General features: G+C 40.3%; 1 protein-coding gene across 4 annotated transcripts; it reads left to right on the forward strand.

Annotated features, from left to right (window-relative positions):
- The first annotated feature begins 994 nt into the window (after positions 1-994).
- Positions 995-23786, forward strand: CLPX (caseinolytic mitochondrial matrix peptidase chaperone subunit X). Of its 4 annotated transcripts, none has more exons than XM_087743127.1 (14): positions 995-1177; positions 5278-5438; positions 6952-7069; positions 12208-12362; positions 13200-13359; positions 14569-14610; positions 15637-15813; positions 16651-16815; positions 17161-17249; positions 17803-17967; positions 19530-19829; positions 20331-20423; positions 20686-20842; positions 21907-23786. In XM_087743127.1, exons 1-13 carry the CDS (start codon positions 1108-1110, stop codon positions 20794-20796), a joined length of 1806 nt encoding a protein of 601 aa, XP_087599253.1. In that variant the 5' UTR covers positions 995-1107; the 3' UTR covers positions 20797-20842; positions 21907-23786. The 4 variants fall into 4 exon arrangements, with proteins under 4 accessions (XP_087599253.1, XP_087599254.1, XP_087599250.1 ...); XM_087743124.1 differs by having other exon boundaries at positions 996-1177; positions 20686-20792; XM_087743125.1 differs by lacking the exon at positions 14569-14610 and having other exon boundaries at positions 996-1177; positions 20686-20792.
- The last annotated feature ends 117 nt before the right edge of the window (positions 23787-23903 follow it).

Here is a 23903-nt window from a genome sequence, read left to right on the forward strand (position 1 = left end):
TGAAAGCACCGGTGAGTGAAACGGCGTGTGTTCACGTTGGGGTCTTACTTCTAATATAGTAGGTTTTATCCCGCTCCTTTGATCCGGGTGTTGTGCAGCACTTGCTCGTCTCATAGGAAATCTGGATCTTTTCATCAGCTGGGTCCATTCGCACAAAGTTTATTTTAAAAAAGCTAAATCCAAGGCTATGCGGGCCAGGTAACAAACCCGTATTCACGGCAGCATGTGACCGGTACCGGCTGGAGCCGCCGCCGCTCTTCCCTCCGTGATCTCTTCAGGTGTGACCTGAACGCAAGGCAAGGCGAACGCTGGAGGCCGGTGGGTCCCAGAGCTCAGCCTGCTGCTCCTGCCGAGCTCCTCAAACACCTCCTGAAAGGAAACACAGCGCTGGGTAAAGACCAGTTGGGATCGATTGGCTTCGTTGAATTGGTACGTGACAAATAGGAGCGGCAAGTGGCTTGAAAGAAACGGACTGATAGATACCTGACACTTGTAGGTGTGTTCTCCATGAGATACGTCTAAAGGATGCGTTTGATGAGATAACGAATGTATTTATGCATAGTGGTGTTCCCTGCCTGAAGATCACCCTGTGAGACAAGGCATCGTTTTCAGCTCTCTCCCAAAGTTGCTTCGTTTTGCCTATGGTTGCCAACTGCTGTCTCAGTTTGATTTTTGAAGAAAGGCTTTTTTAAAAAATTATTTCTGGGATCCAAGAGAAATATTTTTCCTCATGAGGAAGCAGAATTAAAAGGCAGGAATCACCTGAAATAACGTGTGTGCGGAGCGCCGCTGAGGGGCCGCCGGTGCCGGGACTACATTTCCCATGATGCACTGTGGCGGGACCGCAGCCCCACCGCTAAGACTACATCTCCCATGAGCCCCCGCGCGGCCTCCGGGGCGGTGGCGGGCGCGGCGCCCCGCGCGTTGCCCGCTGGGAGAGGTAGTCCGCCGGGCGTGCGTGGTGACGCCAGGCGGCAGCGCGCTGCCGTCACTGAGGCGGCGCCGGGCGTGGGAGGGGGTGTTTACGGCGCGGGTGGGGCGCGCAGCTCCGCCGCCAGCGAGGCCTAGTCGGCGGCGGGGGGAGCGGGCCGTGCCCGCGGCCGCACCATGTCCGCCTGCCACAGCTGCGCCGCCGCCGCCCGCCTCCTGGGCTCCACGCTGCCCTCCGCGCGGAGAGGTAACCGCCGTCCCCCCTCTCGCCATCACACGGCCCGACGCCGCTCCCCGGCGCGGCCGGGCCCTCCCTGACGGGGCCGGGCCGCGGCGGCCCCTTCCGCTCCCCGCCGCCTCCCTGAGGGGAAACCCCGTCCCCTCCGGCCGCCGCGGGGCTGTCAGCGCTCCGCGCCCCTCCGGCCCGCCCTGGGGCAGGGAGGCGAGCCCTCCCGCGGCGCGGCGCCCAGCGGCAGCCGGCTTGGGCAGCTCTGTGCTGCAGCGCTGCGATAAGGGCTTCGGTTAGGCAGCGGCTGGCCGCTTCGGCCCCTTGCTTTTTTTTCCATTAATCTTTTGCCAGCGTCAGCCCGGGCGGTGTGAGGGGACGGCCGGCGGCGGGTCGGGATTAAGGGCAGTATTACACCCTGTGAAGTTCTGGAAAATTAGCCCGCACTGGAATATCTTTTGGGAAATGCGATGCGCGAATAGAGTTTATTTCAATGGGAGTGATTTTCAGCAGCAGTTGTCCCGCGTCTGTTACCGTGCAGTGCTAGTAAATGAGCTTAATTAGCCGACTGATTAAAAGCCTGCCTTTTTTTTACAGCCTAAACTTGAAATACTTCTCATAAAGGCTTGGGCTCAGTTAGCAAAAAGTAATTGTTTCCAACTTGGCAGAAGGGCGAGGCTGCGCAAACCACTTACTAGAAGTTGAAGCGGAGGCAGGCTGTTACTTTTTTCCTACTTTTGTTCTTTTCATCGCGTTCTTGTGGGTAGCGAGAGTTGACATAGCATGTGCTGCTTTTGGTGAAGGGCAGACCACCCCCAAATTTTGCTGAAATCTCCCTTGTTGCCACGTTTGCAAGAAGAATTTGGATGATTGTACCCTCAGCAATAGCCTTGACGATTCAGGGGTGATTTATTGCCTTCAAGAGGTGAGTTAACTCATTGCAGTTGACTTTACATTTACATCTCTGACGTCACCTGTGCTGAAAGGTTTAAACCAGTACTTTCAACTCCAGCCTGTCTGGCCTCATGTAAACAATAAACTTTAAAGGAAGTAATATTCTGAGTTAACTTCAGAATTATCTTTTTTTAAAATTTGTATTTTTTTTGGTCAGAACTAAGATTTAAAAAGGATATGTAAAAGAACAAATGAGACTAAAACACAGATAGAGAGTAATAATCTTATTCATGCATCAGCTTTCAGTGAAAGTTCTTTTAAAAAAAAAAATCTTATTTTGGTGCATTTTTGTTGTTGTAACAGATTATGTCTTCTGCCTGGTACTTTGTTTGCTGTTGCTGGTTGGCACAAACTTGAGAGTATTCAGAGTGTGTGGATCAGTCTAGTCGATCAAGTGTTGTGTGGGACAGAGAGGAGACTTTTGTCACGGTCTCCCTGTCACTTCCTTGGGCAATAGATTCTTCCAAGACATTTGAAGCTTGGCCCAAAAGTGAGTGTTTCTTCCCTTAAATCTCAACTAAAGGTGAATAAGGTGTAAAAGGAGCCTCCTGTTATTTCTTGACGCACTAATCTGACCTGGAGAGATGCCATTGCTGCTACCAACATTCTTATGTTAGGTACAGATCCTTTAAATTTACTGTTTCAAAAAAACACCCAAGCCCTGACTGTGTGTGTGAGCAAACGCTGCTGTGCTAGCCAGCTGTTGCATATTTGAACATTTATCAGTATCTGGATCATTCAGTGGAAGCTGCCAGGCATTGGGCTGGAATGTTGATTTCTCCAGAAAATCTGCCTGAGTTGCAATAACTTTCTTACTGCTTCATTCTTTAATCATACAATGCTATTTTGTCAAAAAAAAAAAAAAATCACTCAGACCTCATGATAAGCACAGGGGCAAGGCTTTTCATGTTTAGCCACAAGCTGATGTAGCAGTAATATGATTTTTTTTTTTATTTTTATTCTGGTTTAGCCTATTTACACCCTTTAGAGTTCAGCATGTGTAGCAGGGTGAGTTTACTGTTCCCAAAAGGCTGGCCGGCTAAGAGTTTTGTGAAAACCAATTTAACAGCAACAAAAGCGTGACAGCGTGGGTGTAATGCTGCTGGCTAGCCTGGATCTGCTGCCGGCGTCCCGTCGAATGCCGGAGGTGCAGCCCCACAGCTGCAGCGTTTCTGATCGATAGCTGGGCACAGGCAGTAACGTGGCACTTGCCACCTCAGTACTTGACACTGTGTGTAGTTTCATAGTTCACCCAGAACGGTTTTCAGTGCGTTTTCTGTGTCACAGGGACGCTCCGAATTAAAATCGGTGATCTTCAGTCCGCGTGCGGTGCTTAGTGGTAAAATGTTTGAGTTTCTGTATTAGTGCTTCGTCCTTTCTCCACGGGCCAAATCTCCCTGCATGGCAGAAAAGTTGTGTGACTTTGGGTTTTATTCAGGAGCGCTGAGGTGATTTGGTTTTATTTTGTTAAGGAGTCTTTTCTCAGTTCCCTTCAGAAGCGGTAAAGCAAATCTCAGTAAAGGTACCATCCATGAGGAATAAGCCCCCAAGACCGGGAATTAATGCAGAACAGCTATTGCATTGTAAATGCTCACCACAGCTTATTCTCTACTGTCAAGTGCACTTGGCACACGTAGCCTCCAGAGTTCTCTGCAGATTCTGTTGAAACAACACAACTGCTTGTGAAAGTGAGCCAGTATTTTTAAGTTTACTGCGATATTTTCATAGTTTATGTAGTCTAAAGCATCTTGCTGTGTTGCCGTGGCACTCAACAGAGGAATTTAAAATTGGAAAGCACATTGATCATTATTCCTCCCTCACATTTACAGACAGAAGTAATGCTATTACAGATTTTTAAAAGATTACGTTTTTAGTCATGTTAAAAATAACTGCAAATCATCTTCAAGTTCAGGAATCTTAAGCAGCATATAAGTTAATAAAACAACTTCAAACCTCATTTGACACTGTCTTCTTGGTTGTGACTTTGCAGAAGCCTGTGAGAGTTTTCCTGGTAAATTTAGGCTCGTCCGTAGCGCTTTTCCTCTTTATTTTTCTGTTTTCCTGTTACAGTAGTAAGGTGGATTTTCTTAAATGTCGTCTTTCAACTAAGATGCCAGCTCTCAGTTGTCATTGTTACCTCTTTCAGAGCAAATGAACTGTACACCTCTTGCCATTCTTACTGTTTTTTATTCTTGTTTTAGAAGAGTTTTTGGAGTTTTCTGTAGGATTCTCTCATCTCTCTAACAATAAAACCCATGTATTATTAGCAAGTTTTTAATTGTTATTGTTGCTATATAGCTCTTCTGTCGGTAAGTCACAGAGTTCTTATCAAAACCAGAGAGCAAGTGAGAAATTTGCCACTTTAAATGAGAGAGGGAGATGTGAGATGGATTCCAGGCGCTTGTCTGTATTGAGAGATGTTGAAATCACAAGCATGACATATGTTGATTCACATCATACCTAGTCATGAAATGTAATCCTATCCGCTGTTGCAAGCGGAGGAAAAGGCTGTTGAGTTTCTCAATGAGTTTTTTTTCACGTTGGCAATAAGCTATTTCAACAAAGTTAAGATTACGCTGAATTTACTTGTGTCTGTCTGTCAGCACGTGCCAAATACGACACTACCTTTCAGTTTTCCTCAGGACCTTTTTTGTCAAGCGGTACCTCAAATTCCTGGAAACTAGTTTTTAGTAGAGTTCACAAGTGAAAGCCAAATCCAGACATGCAGTCCGTGAGTCTGAGACACGTCTTTAGTAATTTTTGCATAATAAGGAGACACTTCAAAGGTCTGTCTTTTATTTCAGGGGTTGAATTATTTCACAACGAGGGCTGGATGTTGATTGCATTTATCATCCTGAGGATCGGTTTCATAACTGGGATGTTCCCTATTTCATTACACAATGGGACTGTAAATTATCTGATGTTAGATGACATGGAATTACTTTTGGGTCATTTTTGGACAATCCTGGCAGCTTTTAATGAGATGGACATTGAGGTGGTGAAGAGAATTTATTCTGGATAACTGAAATTTGGATGTTCAGAGTTGAGTTCTGTTGCTGAAACCTCTGAGCTCCATTTAATGTAAATAAATTCTGGGGTTTGGTGGCATTGGGATTAGAACTAGAGTATTTTTAATGTTTAATTTTCATGTTTTCATTGTTGTTTAGGTATTACTTGTGGTCGTACACGCATCCCTGTTTTAGGAAAACTTGGGACTTTTGAAACTTGTTCCCTAAGGCGAATTCCTCTTAGAAACTTTTCAGAAACACCAGCGTATTTTGCTTCAAAGGATGGTGCAAGCAAGGATGGTTCTGGAGATGGAAGCAAGGTAATCCCCACGCGTTAGGTTTTTCAATGGTTTATATAAAATGCTTCTTAAATGTTCTTAGTAGATTTTTTTCCTTACTTAAAACTAGAATCTTCTTGAAATTGTTGCTTTAAACATTTCTCATCCTTCAAATTGCTACAACTGACAGTGGAAAAAAAAAATAAATTGTATTGTGAATTTTGTTAGCAGACAAAGCTTAAAAAAACATCCCATAGTGCTTTTCCCAGTTTTATAAATCTTTTTGCCTGGTGTAAAGGGACACTTGAAAACTTTGTAGAACGTTACAAATCCACAACAGGTTTCTGGATCTCAGGAAAGAGTAGTAGTCAGAACTATTCTCCTTCAAAAGCCTGCTACTCCCAAGTAGACTTTTTAAAGTAAGTACCTTTTAGAATATTTTTGTTTTCAGCACTGATTTGGTAGTTGTATTAAGCAAGACAAGTTTGTGAGGAGACTAGCTTTATTCCTATTAGTAAATTGTGATCTGTCTTCATTCTAGTCTTTCTCTATAATTATAGTTAATAAACAGCTTCTTCAGATAAATGATTACCTGAGAATAAAACTGCTCTTTAGTCAGCAAATAAGAGTTTGAGAGTTCACAGGCAACAACTTCGCCTTAGTGTGGCGTGTTGTGACATCTGAGGACCTGTCCGGATGACACAGGTGTGTTCTGAAGGTTCAGATTAAACTTCTTTAAAAAGCAAAGAAGGAAGATAAAAAAATTTTAATAGTCTTTTTTTCTTGAGAAGGGTTGCGATGAGGAATGAGTAGGCAAGCAAGGTTTAAAAAAAAGGGGAACTGCCTTAGAAAAGGGAAGAGAGATCTTTGCTGTTTCTTGAAATATAATAGTTTTTATTATTAATCAAAGTACAAAGGCATAGAACGGATATAGATTTAAAAAATGTTAACCTTGAACACCACTAAGCAGGGTAGTACGGAGAAAGGCAAGTAGGTCTCTGTCAGGGAACTCTGCCTTAGAAATAAAAAAGAAAATATTTCCAAGCAATTTCTGAGATGCTTGTTTTGTAGGCCATATCTACCCTACAGCCATCTGCCAGCATAGCTACATCTGTCAAGGACGTGAGAAGAGTTGTGGCTTCAGAAACCCTTAGAATCAACACAGTTGCGATAATGACATTACTCTCTCTATAAGTATGATTTGTTTTCTTCTCTGGGGTTAGAATAAATTACATTGAAATATACTATTAAAACATTCTTGACACAGTTTAGCTTATTGTTGTAGTGCCAGTCAAGCAGTTCTAATGTAGATATGGGATGCCTCTTCCACGGGCATCCAAAATTGGCAGACCTGGGAAATGCAGATGTGTGTACACTTCAAAACGTTTATATTGTGTGGTTCTAAGTTTTCAAAGCCTTTAAAAAATCCTGACGATAGTTATTTTGTCATTCAGCTATTGCAATATTCACATTACTGGATTCCATAAACACGCTGCTAAATGCCTCATGTAACAGCTCCATTGTTTGGGGCTAATTGTCTGGAAATCTTTTCTAGAAGTCTGTCGGTGAGGGGGGTGGTAAGAAGTCAAGCTCTGGAAGCTCTGGGAAAGGAGGGAACCAGCTGCGCTGCCCAAAGTGTGGTGACTTGTGCACGCACGTGGAGACCTTTGTGTGTAAGTTTTAATGAATACTTTCTTTTTTAAATAGACACAGATGTGACTGTATTTGTGATCTAATGTAGTCCTGATAGCTAAGTTTTAGCCTACCTAATTAGACAGCGTCAAAAATTTTGTTATGCTTAGTTTGGCCACATTGGCGTAGGCACGTATTGTCTCGGTGGATACATTTGTGTAATTTCCTATGATGTGTGGTGGAGCAGAATATGGTAGTGGAATTCGGACCGCAGCTGTGAATATACAGTTTTAAAATAGTTCATTACATTTTATGCAGTGAAAGAGATGCTGACATAAACAATACCGTTTTAACTACTGGTATTTCTTTCTGTCTGTTATATAAATGTATACTTATCTATATATATGTTTGTAATCTCTGTCCTTTGTTTGCTAAATAATAAAACTTTAATCCTGCATGTACTATAACCAAAGTGCTTATCCAGCAGAGGAATTCGTATATGACAGATGGCTTACTAGAATGGTCTTCTGTGGCAAAGTCAGATCCATAATACATTCCAAATAGGAGGCTGAAACGTCCAAATAGAAAATCCAAAATGTGTCAGATGCCTGGTGTCCAGCAGCAATAGCTACTTTTTTTGAAGTACAGTCCAAAGTAATGCCAGCTGTGCTTTAGGCTTTATCAGACTTGAAGACATTTCTCCTTATTTCAGCGCTAATGAGACCAGCCTAGAAAATAGTTGTCAGAGAGCAAATACCCACTGTCAGTTGCTGGGGCTCAAGTCAGAATCAGACTGGTGCACTAAGAAGCTTAAGACAAGGTCAGCGTAAACTTGTTCAACCATTGTTAATATCGCAGTTGGTGAAAGTAATGAGCAGATGTGCTATTATTTGCTGCTACTTGTACGAAATACTATTAATAAAAACGATCAAACATCATGAATTACAAGACAATTCTATAATAATAATATTTATTTACGTCAGATAAAAGGATCGGTCCTCAGCTGCTATTTTTTTTTTTTTTTCAGAAATAATAAGCCTTTTTTTTTGTTTGAAACTATAGGCAACAAGGTTTTCTAAAAAATTTGGCACTAGTTGATAGAATCAGAAATACAATCCTGTGTGGTGTTCAATATGTTGGCTTCTCCCTGGACTAGGTGTGGTTGAAAAGAGTGGCAGGATTTTTAACCTCATTTACCTTCCTATCAGATGATTCATGAGTAGAGAGAGACATTTTGAAGCTCTCTCACTTCACCGGTATCTCTGCTCCCCTTCTTACTGGAGGTTGTGCTTTTATGTGGAAATACCATTCAGGCATCGTCCCAGAGTGGAAAAAAAATCACTGTGTATCCCTGGAAAGCAGAGATGTGATTTAGTTTATTGTCGTCGGTGTCGCTAGGAATCTTTAAGCGTGTTTGAAAACTTTCTTACGAAGAGGGCTTGTTCATACTAACATTATGGGAGAAAATATCTGGGATGTGCAATCTCAAATTCACAAGCAGCGATGCTGCGCTTGAATTGCGGCACCAGAATGGCACAAGTACTGTAAACAGCTTGGGACTGGAAACTCGCTTTCTACTCGTAAAAACAGTGTTGCAGATTTGTCAGAAGCTTGAAAGTCAAAATATGAGGAAGTCTGCTTGTGAATTATTGAGTGTATTTGCTTTTCTCATCCTTGCACGTTCTGCTCTGAGGCTTTACCGTTTTACAGCCTTTAAATGAAGGCTGTTACTAGTTTCAAACTAAGCACAGTGTCACCAGATAATGGAGTAGAGTAGACTTTTTTTTTTTTCATCGTGAGAACAGCAGTCATCAGTTTTCTGTTAATTGGTAACTTAAAAAAATTAAACCAAAGATTGTAATTGCTCTAATTTCTCAGAAATTCCTGAGAGTCATGGTTAAGTTTTCTGTGGACCTGTGTCTTTCTGGTTTAGTCTGTTAATTTGAGCACACGGCTTCCCAGCCAAACTGTAGACTATAAAGCAGCTGGAAAACAGAAGAGCTAACTTCTAATTATCTTAAAAATGATTTTAAAAAAGAAAACAAAAACTACTAAGAAAAAAAATCTGTCCTGTTCTGCCCAAAATGAATGGGTTGCAGGTTGTATTAAACGTACTGTAACTTGATTTTTCAGATAAGCCTTTGATGTTGCTTAGTCAGGAAAAATTATGAATTCACTCAATTGTGGTTTGAATGACCAAACTGCAGAGCCTTAGGTAAATATCTAAAGCCAAAGGAAAATACGCAGTTAGCATTTGTTTCAGTTTTTAAATATTAGGTTTTTCAGTCATTTTGAGAGAAGTAGGGGAAAAAAAATACTGAATAAAAGCCACATTTGTTAGTAAATTAATTGCCATTGCATGATCAGTGTGACAGGCTGGCTGTTCAGTGGAGTTTGTTTTTAACGGGGCTTCACTTTGTATCTGCAAATCTTGCACAAGGATTTGCTGGGCAATGGTTTTCCAGTAATTAACAATTAAGGAAGAACATGATGCAAACCAAAAGGAATTTCGCCTTGACACACTTTCTCAGCGACTCCTGTATTGGTTTGGGTTATGAGACTGTGTGAGGAGAGTTTTACGATCAGTGAAATAAGATCTGAGCCTCAGATGTAGAGTGAAATCCAACAGCTGATTGACATAAGGAGCCTTAACTGCGCACTGCTTTTACTGTCTCCGCTTGATGCCATCAGGTTTGCTCCCATCCTCCAAAGCAAGACTTCCCCGCTGCTGTACACACTTAACAGGCAAGAAGCTTCCCTGCTCTTTTTCCTGATGTCTTTTTACCTTATAGCAGTTTAATACTAGCCCATTATCTCAACCCTAGAAGTGTTTTTAGTCCTCCGACTGTTTTGGCTTCCTGTACATATTGTAAAAAGCTGGCCTTTCTCTTTTGCAAGGTCAGCTCGTACGGACTTCAGAAATCTCTTTACAAATGCAGCCTCTGCGGTAATGTTGCCTGAATCACTTGGCTTGCATTTTGCCACACTGTAAATATTTGCAGATATCTTAATGACAGTGAGGTAACTTGACTTGAAGGCTCATTGCAGTGCTTTTATGTGTTTGCTAAAAGAACATATGAAAACACACCAGTATTTAAGAATAGCAAAGTTGCTTGTAACTTTGAATGCTCGGTTTTGGGGAGATAGCAGTACTTAAACTTGGTTTCCTTGCCTTTCAGAGAAAACTTCTCAAATTTTTTTTGTTCTGTTAAAACTCACATTGATACTTTTTTCCAGATTGCTGTGTAGATGATAGAAACTGGCCGGTTTCACAGCTGTGTTTTGATAACCGAGTCTCCTCCCCAGGGCACCCCGTACATCAGTTTCTCTGTAACCATGGACCCTGTTGGTCTTCCTGAAAATTAGGAAGTTCTCTAATAACCTTCCTGTCTGCTGCTTGCAGTAATTGATAAAAGTATACTCTGCACAATACTATTTTTTCGTGAATGATGTTTTAAAGATGCACAATAGAATTCTTATAGCCTGCTCTTTATTTTCTATTTTTTTTAACCATTCCTGTGGATCTATAAAGGGGGCAAGTATTCTCGTGGCTATTCCTAATAAAGCTGACTATTAGCATTGCGTTGCATAAGGAAAGACAACAGCCTCATGGCAGTATAGTCATTAAGAAGAGATTATTAATCTTAATAATTAATGTTTTCGTATTTTAATTATTTTAGTAATAATTAATTATTAATCTTTCTAAGACATTTTGAGTGAGCATTGGGAGAAAGTTTGGGTTTTTTTTTCCCTACAATGTTGTTGCTAAATAATAGTTGTGTAAGAGAGGTGGGCGCATGCAGGTGGTTCTCCGTTGCATACCCATCAGGCAGATAACAGTAATTTGGAATGTTGCCAGGAAAACTTTCCAGCTGTTATACAAATTTTCTTTGGAGTAGAGTTAATAAAGCTGTGATGGTCACAGTATTCTGTGCTGCATTATTAAAATAATCTGCTGGTCTTACTTTTACAGTCATAAGGTGTGTTTAATATTAAAAAAAGAACCCCACTCCTCTTTTGCTGATGCCAGCTCTATGGGAGGCACTGAGAAGTTATAAATAAGCAGCTTGTTTATTGCTAGAGGTTGTTATTAAAATCAGCTGCTGCTACAGTGTTCAAGCCATTTTCTGAAAACTTTTTATGATTTCAGAAGATTGACATTGGAGTTTTTCATGTGGTTGTTTTGCTACATTTACTTTGCTTTCAATTGAATACATTTACTAACATATTTACTTTAAATGGGTCCTGTTGCACGTGAGTTGCATTTAATAGCATAGCAATATGGTCAGAAAAGATCTATTTTGAGTTACAAATTTATTCTTCCCTACTGTCTATTTTTTTTTATTTCAACTTTGCTTTTCCAAAGGAAAAAAAAGTAGTGCAAGTTCTAGCTTGCAGGCTTTTGAAACCAGTCTTTGCAGATAACGCGATTTCTTGAGACATGGTTCACAAAGTCAGTGGTAGGAGGGTTTGGCTTTTGGAATCTGAAAGAAATTTGTTCTACTCTTGACAGTCAAAATAAATAAGCAAAAGATCTTGCAAAACATCAAAGTCCTGATCATCTGTTGCGTACCACAGCTGCCTCTTGTTGGGATGAGCCCTTTGTGTGACCCTGCTGTGCTCCGTGTCCTGGGCGTAGGTGACTGGAGCGCGCTCCATAGTGTTCCACAGCTGGTGGGATGCAGAGACCGGGAGCTGCCCCAGCTGTCCTTTCCTGAACCTGCTGCGTGCTACCTTTGATGTCATAGATTGCTTCCCTGCACTTTAGTCTGTCCCTAACCACAATTTTTTTTTTTTGCCTGCTAGTTTGAGGGTTAGGAACAATTCCTGCATAGATAGAAGCCCTTGTTAATTTTGCATCGCTCTGAAATGCAAAGTTTCCTCTTCCGAGTGTAGTGCTGCTGAATAAGTACAAAATAGATTTTTGCTTTTTAATCCCTTGTTTGGTTGCTGCCCTGCGTTGTGACTTTTTGAGCAAATTACATTCCCTCCGTGTCAAATTTCATAGTCCAATAATTGCTTTTAAAGCTTCTAAGGTGAATGAAGGGGAGGTGTTGTGTAAACACAGAGGTAGCTGTGCCGCCTTACAGGTGCTTGTCCTGTGTTTGAAGAACTCAAGCAGTTGAATGAATGCTGTCTAAGCAATTCCTCTTACCGTTTTGTTTTACTTTTTCTGCAGCTTCCACCCGTTTTGTGAAGTGTGAAAAGTGTCACCATTTTTTTGTTGTACTGTCAGAGGCAGACACAAAAAAGAGCATCATTAAAGAGCCCGAGTCAGCAGCAGAAGCTGTGAAATTGGCATTCCAGCAGAAGCCACCGCCTCCACCGAAAAAGGTATGGTTCTTAATTTCACCCCAGTATTACAGCATGGTGAAATGCTTTGCTTCTTAATCTGCATCAGGTGTGTAACGGTCTGCTGTGACAGAGCAACAGACAAGAAAGACGATTAGCTCAAGATTAAATCTTTTGAGAGCTATGTGGCCCAGCAGAGCACTGATAAAGGGAACAAATAGATCCAATAAAAGTAGTTGGGCTTGTTTTCATCCGGCTTTGTCTTGTGACCGAAGTCCAGTACCTTCATTTTCTCCTTGTGACCCCGAGACTAACCTCAGCCCTCACCAACCGTAGTATCTTTTGTTTCCTGCTCTGGCCTCACATTCTGCGCCCTGATGTTAGCAGCTTCTTTCTGTAGTTGCTGAACCTTTTATTTGGCCTGTTTCTGGGTGAGAACCGTGGCTGATTAGCTTTTGGCAGTGACCCATTTAAGTTATTTGGTTTCCCTCTCCCGAATGGTGAAGGAGCTTATTGTGTTTCTCGGTTGCTAGTGGACTGTAATGAATTCTGAAACTGCATGTGGCTCCTGGATAGACCTCTTGTAAGACATTAAATGTTCTTGAAATTTCTGTTTCTCTGACAAATTTGGGTGAAAATGACAATGAGTTTAAATATTAGTAGGGGAGAACTAACAGACACAATATGATTGTGTAAGCACCATGTTTTTAAGTAAACTTATTGACAGGAATGTATTTTGTATTTTAGATGTTGAGTTTCTGTTTCTTGGTTCTGTAACGGTTGGTTTAGACCAAAGTCCATCTTTGGCACGATATACTATTTTTCCTTTTCTGCTGCAAGGTGATTTAGAAGTGTTACTAAGATTGAGTTATTTTTCAGATTTATAACTACCTCGACAAATACGTTGTTGGTCAGTGTTTTGCCAAGAAGGTGCTTTCAGTTGCTGTGTACAATCATTACAAGAGAATCTACAATAATATCCCAGCTAACCTGAGACAGCAAGCAGAAGTTGAAAAGCAGACGTCCTTAACACCGAGAGGTTTGTATGCTGTTTGGTATTTTTCTGGTCAAATAGAAGTTATAATTTCAGGGCCCTAACTTAAGAAACCTGAGAAGGGTTTTACCTTGATGCTAGATGTTCTGTAATTGAAATGATCTAAAGGAATTTCTGTTAAATCTAATTTTCATTCTATGTGAACTTCTGCGATTTATTTAAATAGTAATCCATAAGGTTTATGATGCCATGGGTATTGCCTACTGTATTACATGGTGAGCATTTTTTACTGATGCATGTTATTAGGTGTTTAACTTTATAAAGTGAGCCTCCTAAACTTCTCTTTCTAATCTCATTTACTGCTTAACGGTAAATCTGCTGCTTAATCTGCAAGCGACAATGCAGATCATGAAGACAATATTTTGCAGAAGTAATTTGCTGAATAGCTACCTTTCTAACCTCGCTTGCCGCTGTTGGCAGCGTCTGATGGTCACCATAGTATTGTTCCATATCTGGCGGGTGTAGATGGAGTTACTCTTGGCAGTACTTTTGCTACCGAGTAAGCGTGTAGCTATGTTGATCTAATTTATTTTTAGAAGTAGGATTAAGTTACTGTCTCTGATCCAAAATGTACCTTGATTTTTTTTTTTTTAAAGGTGTTTTGTTCTGTCTTGCAATAAATAGTATGCTAAGCAAACAGAAATCTTCTTTGATTTTTGAATTTATGTGAAGAAGTACTTTAGCTGACGGGGAAACATGAGTAGCGCTGTTCTGGTAATGGTAGGAGAGCAGTTGTGTACCTGGCACAGAGAAGTTCCTGACCCTCCACAGGAAGATAAAATGGTGCACACACAGAGGGACGGGCAGTGAATGTTTATAACGGGTAGTACTTTGAAATATGTGAAATCTTACATTGTAGCACTCAGATACAAATGTGACAGTTTAAGGAAGCCTTTTCAAAACAAAATTGTATTATAGAATTTTTTCCCCCTTCTATAAGTGGTCTTAAAATGAAAATCAGAGGTAATAGATTGTTACTGTTTTAAGTAGTAGAAAGCTTGCTGTCATTTTAAAAGCATGCAAGTTGGGGTTTGGGTTAAATTTGAGAGCAATAAAAACTTAACTCGTGGGGATTTCTTGTTAGAAATACATTCATACACGGTGATGAGATGTATTCAGAAGAGGGCAAGAGGTGGAGAATTTATAAACTTTTATAAACTTATTTTTTATTACTGTTTTCATCCTCTCTCTTAGAATTAGAAATCAGAAGACGGGAGGATGAGTACAGATTTACAAGTAAGTGAACTCTCTCCTCATGTCCTCCTCTGCAATATCTACTCTTTTGATGTTAATGTAGAATAGTCTTTAGTGACCGCTAGTTTGAAATGCTGGGTAAAATCCTGTTTGCTTTTCTTCTGTGAGTAAATTTAATTGATGGCATTGAGCATATTTTTAATGGAGGTGACTAGGATCTGACTCTTTATCTAGTTCTAGGTGGAAAGCAAGTAAAATGTAAAGATACCTTTTATGACATTGGTTAAATAATTCTGTCCTTAGAGTTGTTCTCAATAGAACAAGTGGAAATTGAGATTTATTTTTAATTTAGAACAGATGTGTGATTATATTAATAATGCCACAGAAGATAGGATGGGAGGCAGATAAAAAGGGGAGTTAGGCAACTGTTTTCTGCGGGGTATTTGTACTCTGAAAAGGCACTGTCACCTTGAACTTCAGAATGCCTTTTTTTTTTTTTAATCTCCATGAGGTCAGTCCTGTTTATTTTCAGTCTGCAGGAAAAAAGAAAATCCAGCTCAATCTCCATATCTGTGTGCAGAGACAAAACCTGTAACAACTGAACTAAGACAAGTCTTTAAGTCTTGAGAGTAGACCCATGCATTGCTTTTGTAACTGTTGTAATATGCCAGTTCTTGTACTTTCTCATCATAGAGATCAACAGTTTGGGTTTATTTCTTCTCGTGTTAAAAAAAAAAAAGTTACAGTTAAAATTAGTCAATTTGTAAGGACTGAACATTTCTCTAGTGCTTGTTCTTAATGTAAAGGAATATTTTTAGATAATCCACTATACCACTGGAAATTCTTTTCATAGATACAAATACGTGCTTGTGCAAAAATATGATTGGAACTGATGTTTTTATAATAATTGCACCGTATTTCTGTTGCAGTCCTGTGTCTAAACTTCTGTACAGATAGGCAGAATTATAGGTTTGCAGAACAAAACAGAAGAACCAAGCTTTTATTGTGTATTTAAGGTAATGGCAGACCTTGTCGGTGCTCAAACAATACTGCTATTGTTCTCTTCAGAACTACTGCAGATTGCTGGAATCAGTCCACACGGTAATGCTTTAGGAGCATCGATGCAGCAACAAATGAACCAGCAGATACCTCAGGAAAAACGGGGAGGAGAAGTACTAGATTCACCCAATGATGACATAAAACTTGAAAAAAGTAATATTTTGCTGCTTGGACCAACTGGATCAGGTATACAGCTGCATGTTTTTTATAGGTGTCGGATTTTTCTTAGAGTTGATTTTCTCTTTTGTGACTATTCCAATTTGGTGCATAAAAAGCTAACCTGTGAATCCCAGACTGGGGGTTTGTGCTTTCATGCCGTGGTAACAAGCTGAGCTACATGGCCTTGAAAAGGAAGGAGGTCTAGTCATGCGTGGGTTTCTTTTTTTTAATGCCTGTATTTACTGACTGATTATAAGATGTAACTTTCACTAAGCTGATATAAAACGCATTTAAAGTTTCTCTGCTTTACATGGCAAGTTGAGATGCTGTGGTTAGTGTTGTTTCACCTCTGGGACATATCAGTTATAAGGGGGGTTAAAAGAGAAATTATATTTGTGTGTTCATAAGAAGTGGGAGTGTTTGTGCTGAAGCGATAGCATTTTGCAGAACATTTGGGAGAACGTTCACTAAATAATATCTAAATTTTGCTTCTCCCCAACTTCAGAGGAGGAGCAGTTGGACTTTGCACTGCCCCGAGTGTCTGCAGAGGGCTACTGGTTTATTTAACCTTTAATCTATGCAAGTACATGGATTTTGGTTTATATATTGTGTGACATTTGATTTGTGATACTGTATGCATTTCAAGCTGCCTCAAGTGTGTAGTATTAGTCTAATTCAGAAATACAGCTTGCCCAACATAAAAACTAGTATGTATGAAAACTGGCTCCCTTGGAAAATATATGAATATGCTGGCATCATTCAAAATGTCTAATGACAGTAATGATGATCCTATGGTAAATATCGGCGTGTGTGTGTGCTAGAGAAATGTATGGCAGATATAACATGCAGTTTTTATTTCATCAGGTAAAACCTTGCTGGCTCAGACTCTGGCTAAATGCCTAGATGTACCTTTTGCTATCTGTGACTGTACTACCTTGACTCAAGCTGGCTATGTTGGGGAAGACATTGAATCTGTTATTGCAAAACTCCTGCAGGATGCCAACTACAATGTAGAAAAAGCTCAGCAAGGTAAACTTGTACAGTATGTTTCCTGAAGCTCATTCACAGGCTGTTAACCTTGCCTAAGTGTTCTAAACTTTGAGACCATCAGTCTTTCTGTAATTTATTTTCCTGTTTCACGTGCCTGAATTTTAACGTGTTAAGTCAGAAATAACAAACCGGAAAAGAGCTCTAAATATATCTCATAGTTTTTGTTCTTGCCCGTAGTTGGACAAGATTGCTTACATTTTTAGAATATACAGTATGGCAGTAGAACAGATTGCAGCTATCTTAAATTATGTTCTTTCCTGTGTGTAAGTTATTGCTTTTCTTAAAAAGTGGAGTCTTCCTTAAATCCATTTTCTGTAACTGCAGGAATTGTTTTTCTGGATGAAGTAGATAAGATTGGCAGCGTTCCTGGTATTCATCAGTTACGGGATGTTGGAGGAGAAGGTGTCCAACAAGTGAGTACTTCTGTGGAGTGATTTTACTTCGTAAGTGAACAGCCCATCGAGCCTATGTATCGTCCTATCGCATGTCAAATAGCACGGGAGTGTATAGCGTCATGGTTCTTCAGTTCCTTAGTTATTAACCTTTGAAACCCTCATCTTTCCTCTTCACTTTCTTCATTCCAAAAAAAAATCTCAAAAGCAACTCTAGACCGCTTCATAGAAATGTTTTAATTGAAAAACATCTTTGCAGCTTTCAGATAGCAAGTTGCATAATGTAGGCAAGAATAGATAAGATTTTCCATTTTTGACAAAACTCTTAAAGTAATTCTTTACTAAGGGCAGCTCATAATGTGCACGGGAGTCACATGAAAGAAAGATTTTTGTCTGTCATTGAGTGGGCTCGTTTGTCTTGTATGGAAAACTGATTTCTTATTGTTACTATAAAGGTACAAGGGATTAAAAAAATTAAGTACGTCTGTGAGAGTAAGCACAGTATGGTGTGCCGCCTTACATGATGCTACACGGTGGAATTAATTATATTGTTTATTTCTTCTCTCCTCCTTAGGGCCTGTTAAAATTACTAGAAGGCACAATAGTAAACGTTCCAGAAAAGAATTCTCGTAAACTACGTGGAGAAACGGTGCAGGTTGACACAACAAACATCCTCTTTGTAGCTTCTGGTGCTTTTAATGGTCTTGACAGAATTATCAGCAGGAGGAAAAATGAGAAAGTGAGTGCATGAGGCTGTATTTGAACTGAAAAATTATCTTAATTACTGTTCACAGTACTGACTCCTAAAGGTCTTGCTATATTTGTAAACCCACCAAGTTTGTAGAGCGGTGGTTTTCCATCTGTTATCTGGGAACCTGAGGTCAAGCCTAAGAAAGAACAAGCAAAGAACAAGCCTGTTGCTGGTAGGCTTAAATAGCTTGCAGTTGTCTCTGCTTCCACAGAGAAATGTTTAGCATATGCAAACAGGAAAAAAATGGCAGGGGGGAGTTTGAAAGCTGTTGATAGAGGACTTGCTGTCCGTACTTAAGTGGTTGTTGTGGTTTAACCCCAGCTGGCAGCTAAGCCCCACACAGCCGCTCGCTCACTCCTCCCCGGTGGGATGGGGGAGAGAATCGGAAGAGTAAAAGTGAGAAAACTCATGGGTTGAGATAAAGACAGTTTAACAGGGAAAGCAAAAGCCGCGTGCCACAAGCAAAGCGAAGCAAGGAATTCATTCATTGCTTCCCATCGGCAGGCAGGTGTTCAGCCATCCCCAGGAAAGCAGGGCTCCATCGCGCGTAACGGTGACTTGGGAAGACAAACGCCATCACTCCGAGCGTCCCCCCCTTCCTTCTTCTTCCCCAGCTTTATATGCTGAGCGTGACGCCATACGGTGTGGGACAGCCCTTTGGGCAGCTGGGGTCAGCTGTCCCAGCCGTGTCCCCTCCCAGCTCCTTGTGCCCCCCAGCCTCCTCGCTGGTGGGGTGAGAAGCAGAAGAGGCCTTGACCCTGTGTAAGCACTGCTCAGCAGGAACGAAAACATCCCTGTGTTATCAACGCTGTTTTCAGCACAAATCGAAAACAGAGCCCCATCCTAGCTACTATGAAGAAAATTAACCTTTTACATTATTGTCCTGTGTTTCTTAAAAGCAGAATATGTGAAACAGTTCTAGCAATTAATAGGATTTCTTTCAGTTGGAGTGTACCAAGTATGAAACTGAGAAATCCTTTGGATATCAGTAGAAAAAAAGCTTTTACTGTTGATACTCAGATAGTTTGAGCAAATGGCGCTAAAAGCTATCATCTTCTTAAAATACCTAGTCATGCAGTTCACTGTTTTGTATATTAATGTCTGGGGACAGAGTTCTTCTGGGTGCAGCTTTCTGACAAAATGTGCGCCCTGTTCCTAACAACAGAGGAGTGACTGAAATCCAGATTACCGTTCATGATAATTCACGTAGCTTTTCATGTAAGCATACTGGCATGCATTTGCTTCGCTGCTGAAGAGCCCTTTTTAGTGTCACTGGTATTTGTAAACTTATCAGGACACGTTACTAACCTTTTTTATTTTAAGAAAAACTTGCTGATGTATTGATACTTTACTGAGGGAATTAAATGTTATAAGGAACTGATTGTGTGCAAGGGGTCTGATTTTACTATAAGTAATTTCTTGAGCTTGAATTAGTATGTAATGGTGTAATTAGTCACTCCAGGCTCTTTAATGCACATGGAACATGATTTAGTTATATAAAGAAAACTTAACTGTTATAGTTCTGTAAGCATAATATGTTTGTTTTGCAGTATCTAGGATTTGGGACACCATCCAATATGGGAAAAGGCAGAAGGGCTGCAGCAGCAGCTGATCTTGCTAATATAAGTGGAGAGTCTGATCCACATGAAGATATTGAAGAAAAGGATCGCTTGCTGCGTCATGTGGAAGCCAGAGATCTCATTGAGTTTGGCATGATTCCTGAATTTGTGGGACGTTTGCCCGTTGTGGTTCCTCTGCACAGCCTAGATGAGAAAACTCTCGTACGGATTCTTACTGAGCCACGAAATGCTGTGGTTCCTCAATACCAGGCACTTTTCAGCATGGATAAGGTTTGAATTTTTATTTGATGACTCTTCAATATTCTTGTTTATAAATACAGCGTGAAAGCGGTCTAAAATAGCAATTGAAATAATTTCTTCCCCCCACATGTGCACCTCCCCACTCTGAAAAAAAGTAAGCTAGCCCATTAAAACCTGGTGGGTTTAGATTGGGTAACTGTCCTTGTGGGGCAAGTAATCTGGAAGTAGCTGAGCTGCTCTTCACGTTTACATTCAAATGAACATCCGTGACCTGGCCTAAGAGGCATCAAGAGCTGCTTCATGTACTGTAGAGGTACTTACAGGAGTTGTAGGTAAAGGGACATAGTCGATACTGGTAATGTTAGTCAAAAACGACGCGTAGCTGAAGCTTTATGTATGTAGCTTAAATATTCTGGTCTGTAACAAGTAAATTGCTACCATTGGTTATTTTCAGTAACACTTGCACTGTCGCACTCAACACAGAGTTATAAATGAAATGATTAACTAAACTTGCCATTTTTCTCTATGTAGTGTGAATTAAATGTAACTGAAGATGCGCTGAAGGCTATAGCCAGACTGGCCCTGGACAGAAAAACTGGTGCAAGAGGTCTCCGATCTATAATGGTGAGTACGTTAAATCTCATATTGAGTAAATGAAGCTACCTGCGTTCATGTGTATGGGCCTGATCGTGACAACTTTCAGTCAAAAGCTCACTCTCGTTCTGGGTCTTATATGGATTCAATAAGGCTCTTCCTAAAACTGGGGGTATTCAGAGTTCTTCCAAGAAAACTCTCTAGCTCCGAAAATCACTTGCTAACCATATTGTTATGTAGAAGAGGGCATGCAGAAATATTTTTTTTTTTTTCCCCCTCTATTTTCTTGTAGGAAAAGCTGTTGCTGGAGCCCATGTTTGAAGTGCCCAATTCTGACATTGTATGCGTGGAAGTTGACAAAGATGTTGTAGAAGGCAAAAAAGAGCCAGGATACATTAGGTAAAACCATAATGGAAGTATCAGAACAGACGAGTAATACAGCCAGACAGGTATTCTGATGTTTGCTGTAGGAACAAGCGTATAAACACAAAACCATGCAGACAACCTAAGAAGGATCCGATTCTCTGTATACTGTACACAGCTGAGTAGTGCCTATTCTGTCCTAGAGACTTTGGGTTTGTATTGCTTTAGTTTTTAATTAGAAATGTAAAATAAACTTATATATGAAGTTACTTTAAGCCTTGTGTGTGTGTGTGTATGCCTCTAGAAATAGAAGTAAATTATAAGCATCATAAGTTAACAGTAAAAATCTGAAGTTTAATTGTGACTGTACTGAAATTTCTGAAAGGGAACTTTTTCTTTCCTCCTTCTACTTTCTACCACTGAGGTGTGGTTTGTTTTTCTTTTTTATCCAAGCTCCAGGCTGCTGCAGTTTTCTTCTCCATTGCTCTTGCAGCAGTGGAGAGCCACAAAGGCGCATCTATTGATTTGCCGAACTCTTGTTAAAATAATCAGTTTAATGTTGTAAAGATAGATTGTATTATGGTAATGTTATAATGTGGAATGCCGAAAGCACTGGACAAATATGGATTTAAAAAAAAATAAACCTTAATTTTAATGAACAAAGGATGGAGTTGAGAGGGGATGGGTCAGGTTGAAAACACAGGCCTGGAATTTAGGAACTCTGGCTTGGTTTCCACCTCTGACAACTTTTTTGAGTACGTGCTTTGTATTCCTCTGTGTCTGTGCCTGAAGCTTGGCTCAGCACACCCAGTGTCTCAAAGGGAATGATTGGAGTAGAAAGTATGATTCTGACAGCAATGGTTGCTTTAAGTGATTTTGTAGAGCACCAGCACCCATGTTTGCTGAAAATTTAAAATTTGCTAATTTAATCAAAAGGCTATTGAATTCAGTGATGAGACTGCATGCTGGTAGTAGTGTAAATCTGCACAGCACCGTTTTCAGATGAGAAGGTTGTTGAGCAGATGGATGCTTGTCAGAACTTTTGTCACTGGGGCACTTTGCAGGTGGCATGTTTACCAGAAGCTATGGAAACTGTCTCCGTTCTTTTCCTCAATTTCTAAAATGTCTGATCAGTTCGTTTTAATTATAGGGCTCCCACTAAAGATTCGTCTGAAGAAGAGTATGACTCTGGCGTTGAGGAAGAAGGCTGGCCTCGACAAGCAGATGCTGCAAACCATTAAATACTGTCAGAATGCTCGCCCGCATAAAGCGCGCTTGGTTATTTCCTTACGATTGCCTCTGGCTTCAGTCTGATACTAAAGGCATTGGATCTCTCTCGGATACGATACGTGATGAGGAACTTTATTAGATAAATCAGATCGTGTATTTTATTGCAACACCACATTGATTTCTTTGATGGACATTGTGTGGACTTGGATGGCATAATGTTCACATATGAATTGTATATTACACTTGTTCAATTAAAATGTATAGCAAATATAGCAGCACCTGGATCGCTCTTTCGAGGAGTTAAAACAGCAATGCAGGTGCTGCAGATAGTTAGATTTTACAATAATGTTACTCTACAAATGGGAAATCAAGATTAATAATTAGTAGAGGGTGAATAAACTCTTAGCTCCTCATAGGACTCACAGGGGGTTACGTTCAGGTCAGTGTTAGATTTCTGCTGGTGTTTGAAACCGGATGGGTGCTGGAGTGACTTGTTACATTGGTGGGGGAGGAAGCCCTTGCAACAGGATTTTGGAAAAAGTGGGACACACTTGATGACACTGTTGGGAGATTTTGCTAAAACGTGACACTAGTTTGTTACAGTAATTTGAATGCAATGTCAAATAATATCCTTTCCTTCACCTCACCATTAAGGAGTAAGTTTCAGTCACCTTGAATACTGTGAAAGAAGGTGAAGTCAGTAATTTGCTAATTTTTCCAGAAGGGTAAACAAGATTTCTAGGAAGCGGTAAGCCATCTGAATTTGGACGAGAAGTCGACATAAATTTTTAAATACTAATGTTCTAATATAGTACATTTTGTTTAACGTATTGGAACTATCATGCATCAATTTTTTGGTGCCAGGTATTTGCCCAACCTATCTTATAATGTTAAGAGATGAAAGAAGTAAATGTATAATATTTTTGATGTAATCAGTAGTGATTGTTCACATGGCACAGTGCTTTTTAAGTTATACGCTCAAATGCTAGTATTGCATCTTGTGGTTTTGTCTTTGATTTTTAGTCTCACAGCAAAGCAATCCTCCCTCTACTGCTCTACACCAAAATTAATCCAATCCTTTAGGGAAGTCTTTGTAAAAACACTAAAGGACCTGTATGTTTTTGATTTGTTTCAGGAATTAAAATTGTTGCTTATAACTTTGTTTTGTCCTTCAGTGATACGTGGACTTAAGTTTTACTGACCCCTTTTTCTAAAATTTTAATTCAAGCTATTTAAATAAAACTTCCATTATTCTTTTCAGTCTAGTGGATGTTCTAGGGCAGGAAAGGATACTGCAGATGCATTGACCCTATTTTGGTTGTTAATTTTTGTCATGTAAATTTTCTGTAATCCTTGTGTTCTTACCTAGAAGCAGCGTGATGTGCAGCTGTAGCCAGATGCAACAGATACTTCCCTTAGGATTTCAGGTTTTTCCAGGTTAAATGACCCATAATGGTTCAGAAAAAGCTGCCTTCGGAGTTGAGGATATTTCCAGGAGAAGCTTAGTCCCCGCAAAATGGGAATCTGTGGTGAACTATCTGTAACTGCATCCTCACTTTCCTTTTTGTAGAGTGAAAAAAAAACTATAACCGCTTTTATTTCTGGATCCTTTAATTCAAATCCTTTTTTTAAACGGATTGAAAAAACCATCATTTTAGGCGAAACCGTTCAACAACTTAGTTTTGAAAGTTGTTTGGAATTATGTAACCAGGAACTGTTTTTAAGGCAACAAAATGCTGTGTAACTACAGTTTGTACTTCACCTCTGGCGTTTGAATAAAACAAAGCGAATATTCAAGGAGCAGAGAGTTGTCATCCCTGACGTCATCCCCAGAAATTTTAAGTGTTACGGGAACGTGGAGCTTTTGAGGCTGCTTTTTCAAGTGGATCTCTAGGACGTTAAAAGGGGATGTGGCAG

Source organism: Nipponia nippon, unplaced genomic scaffold (assembly GCF_047370975.1).
Source record: "Nipponia nippon isolate SJK-2023a ecotype South Korea unplaced genomic scaffold, ASM4737097v1 scaffold_9, whole genome shotgun sequence".
NCBI lineage: Eukaryota > Metazoa > Chordata > Aves > Pelecaniformes > Threskiornithidae > Nipponia > Nipponia nippon.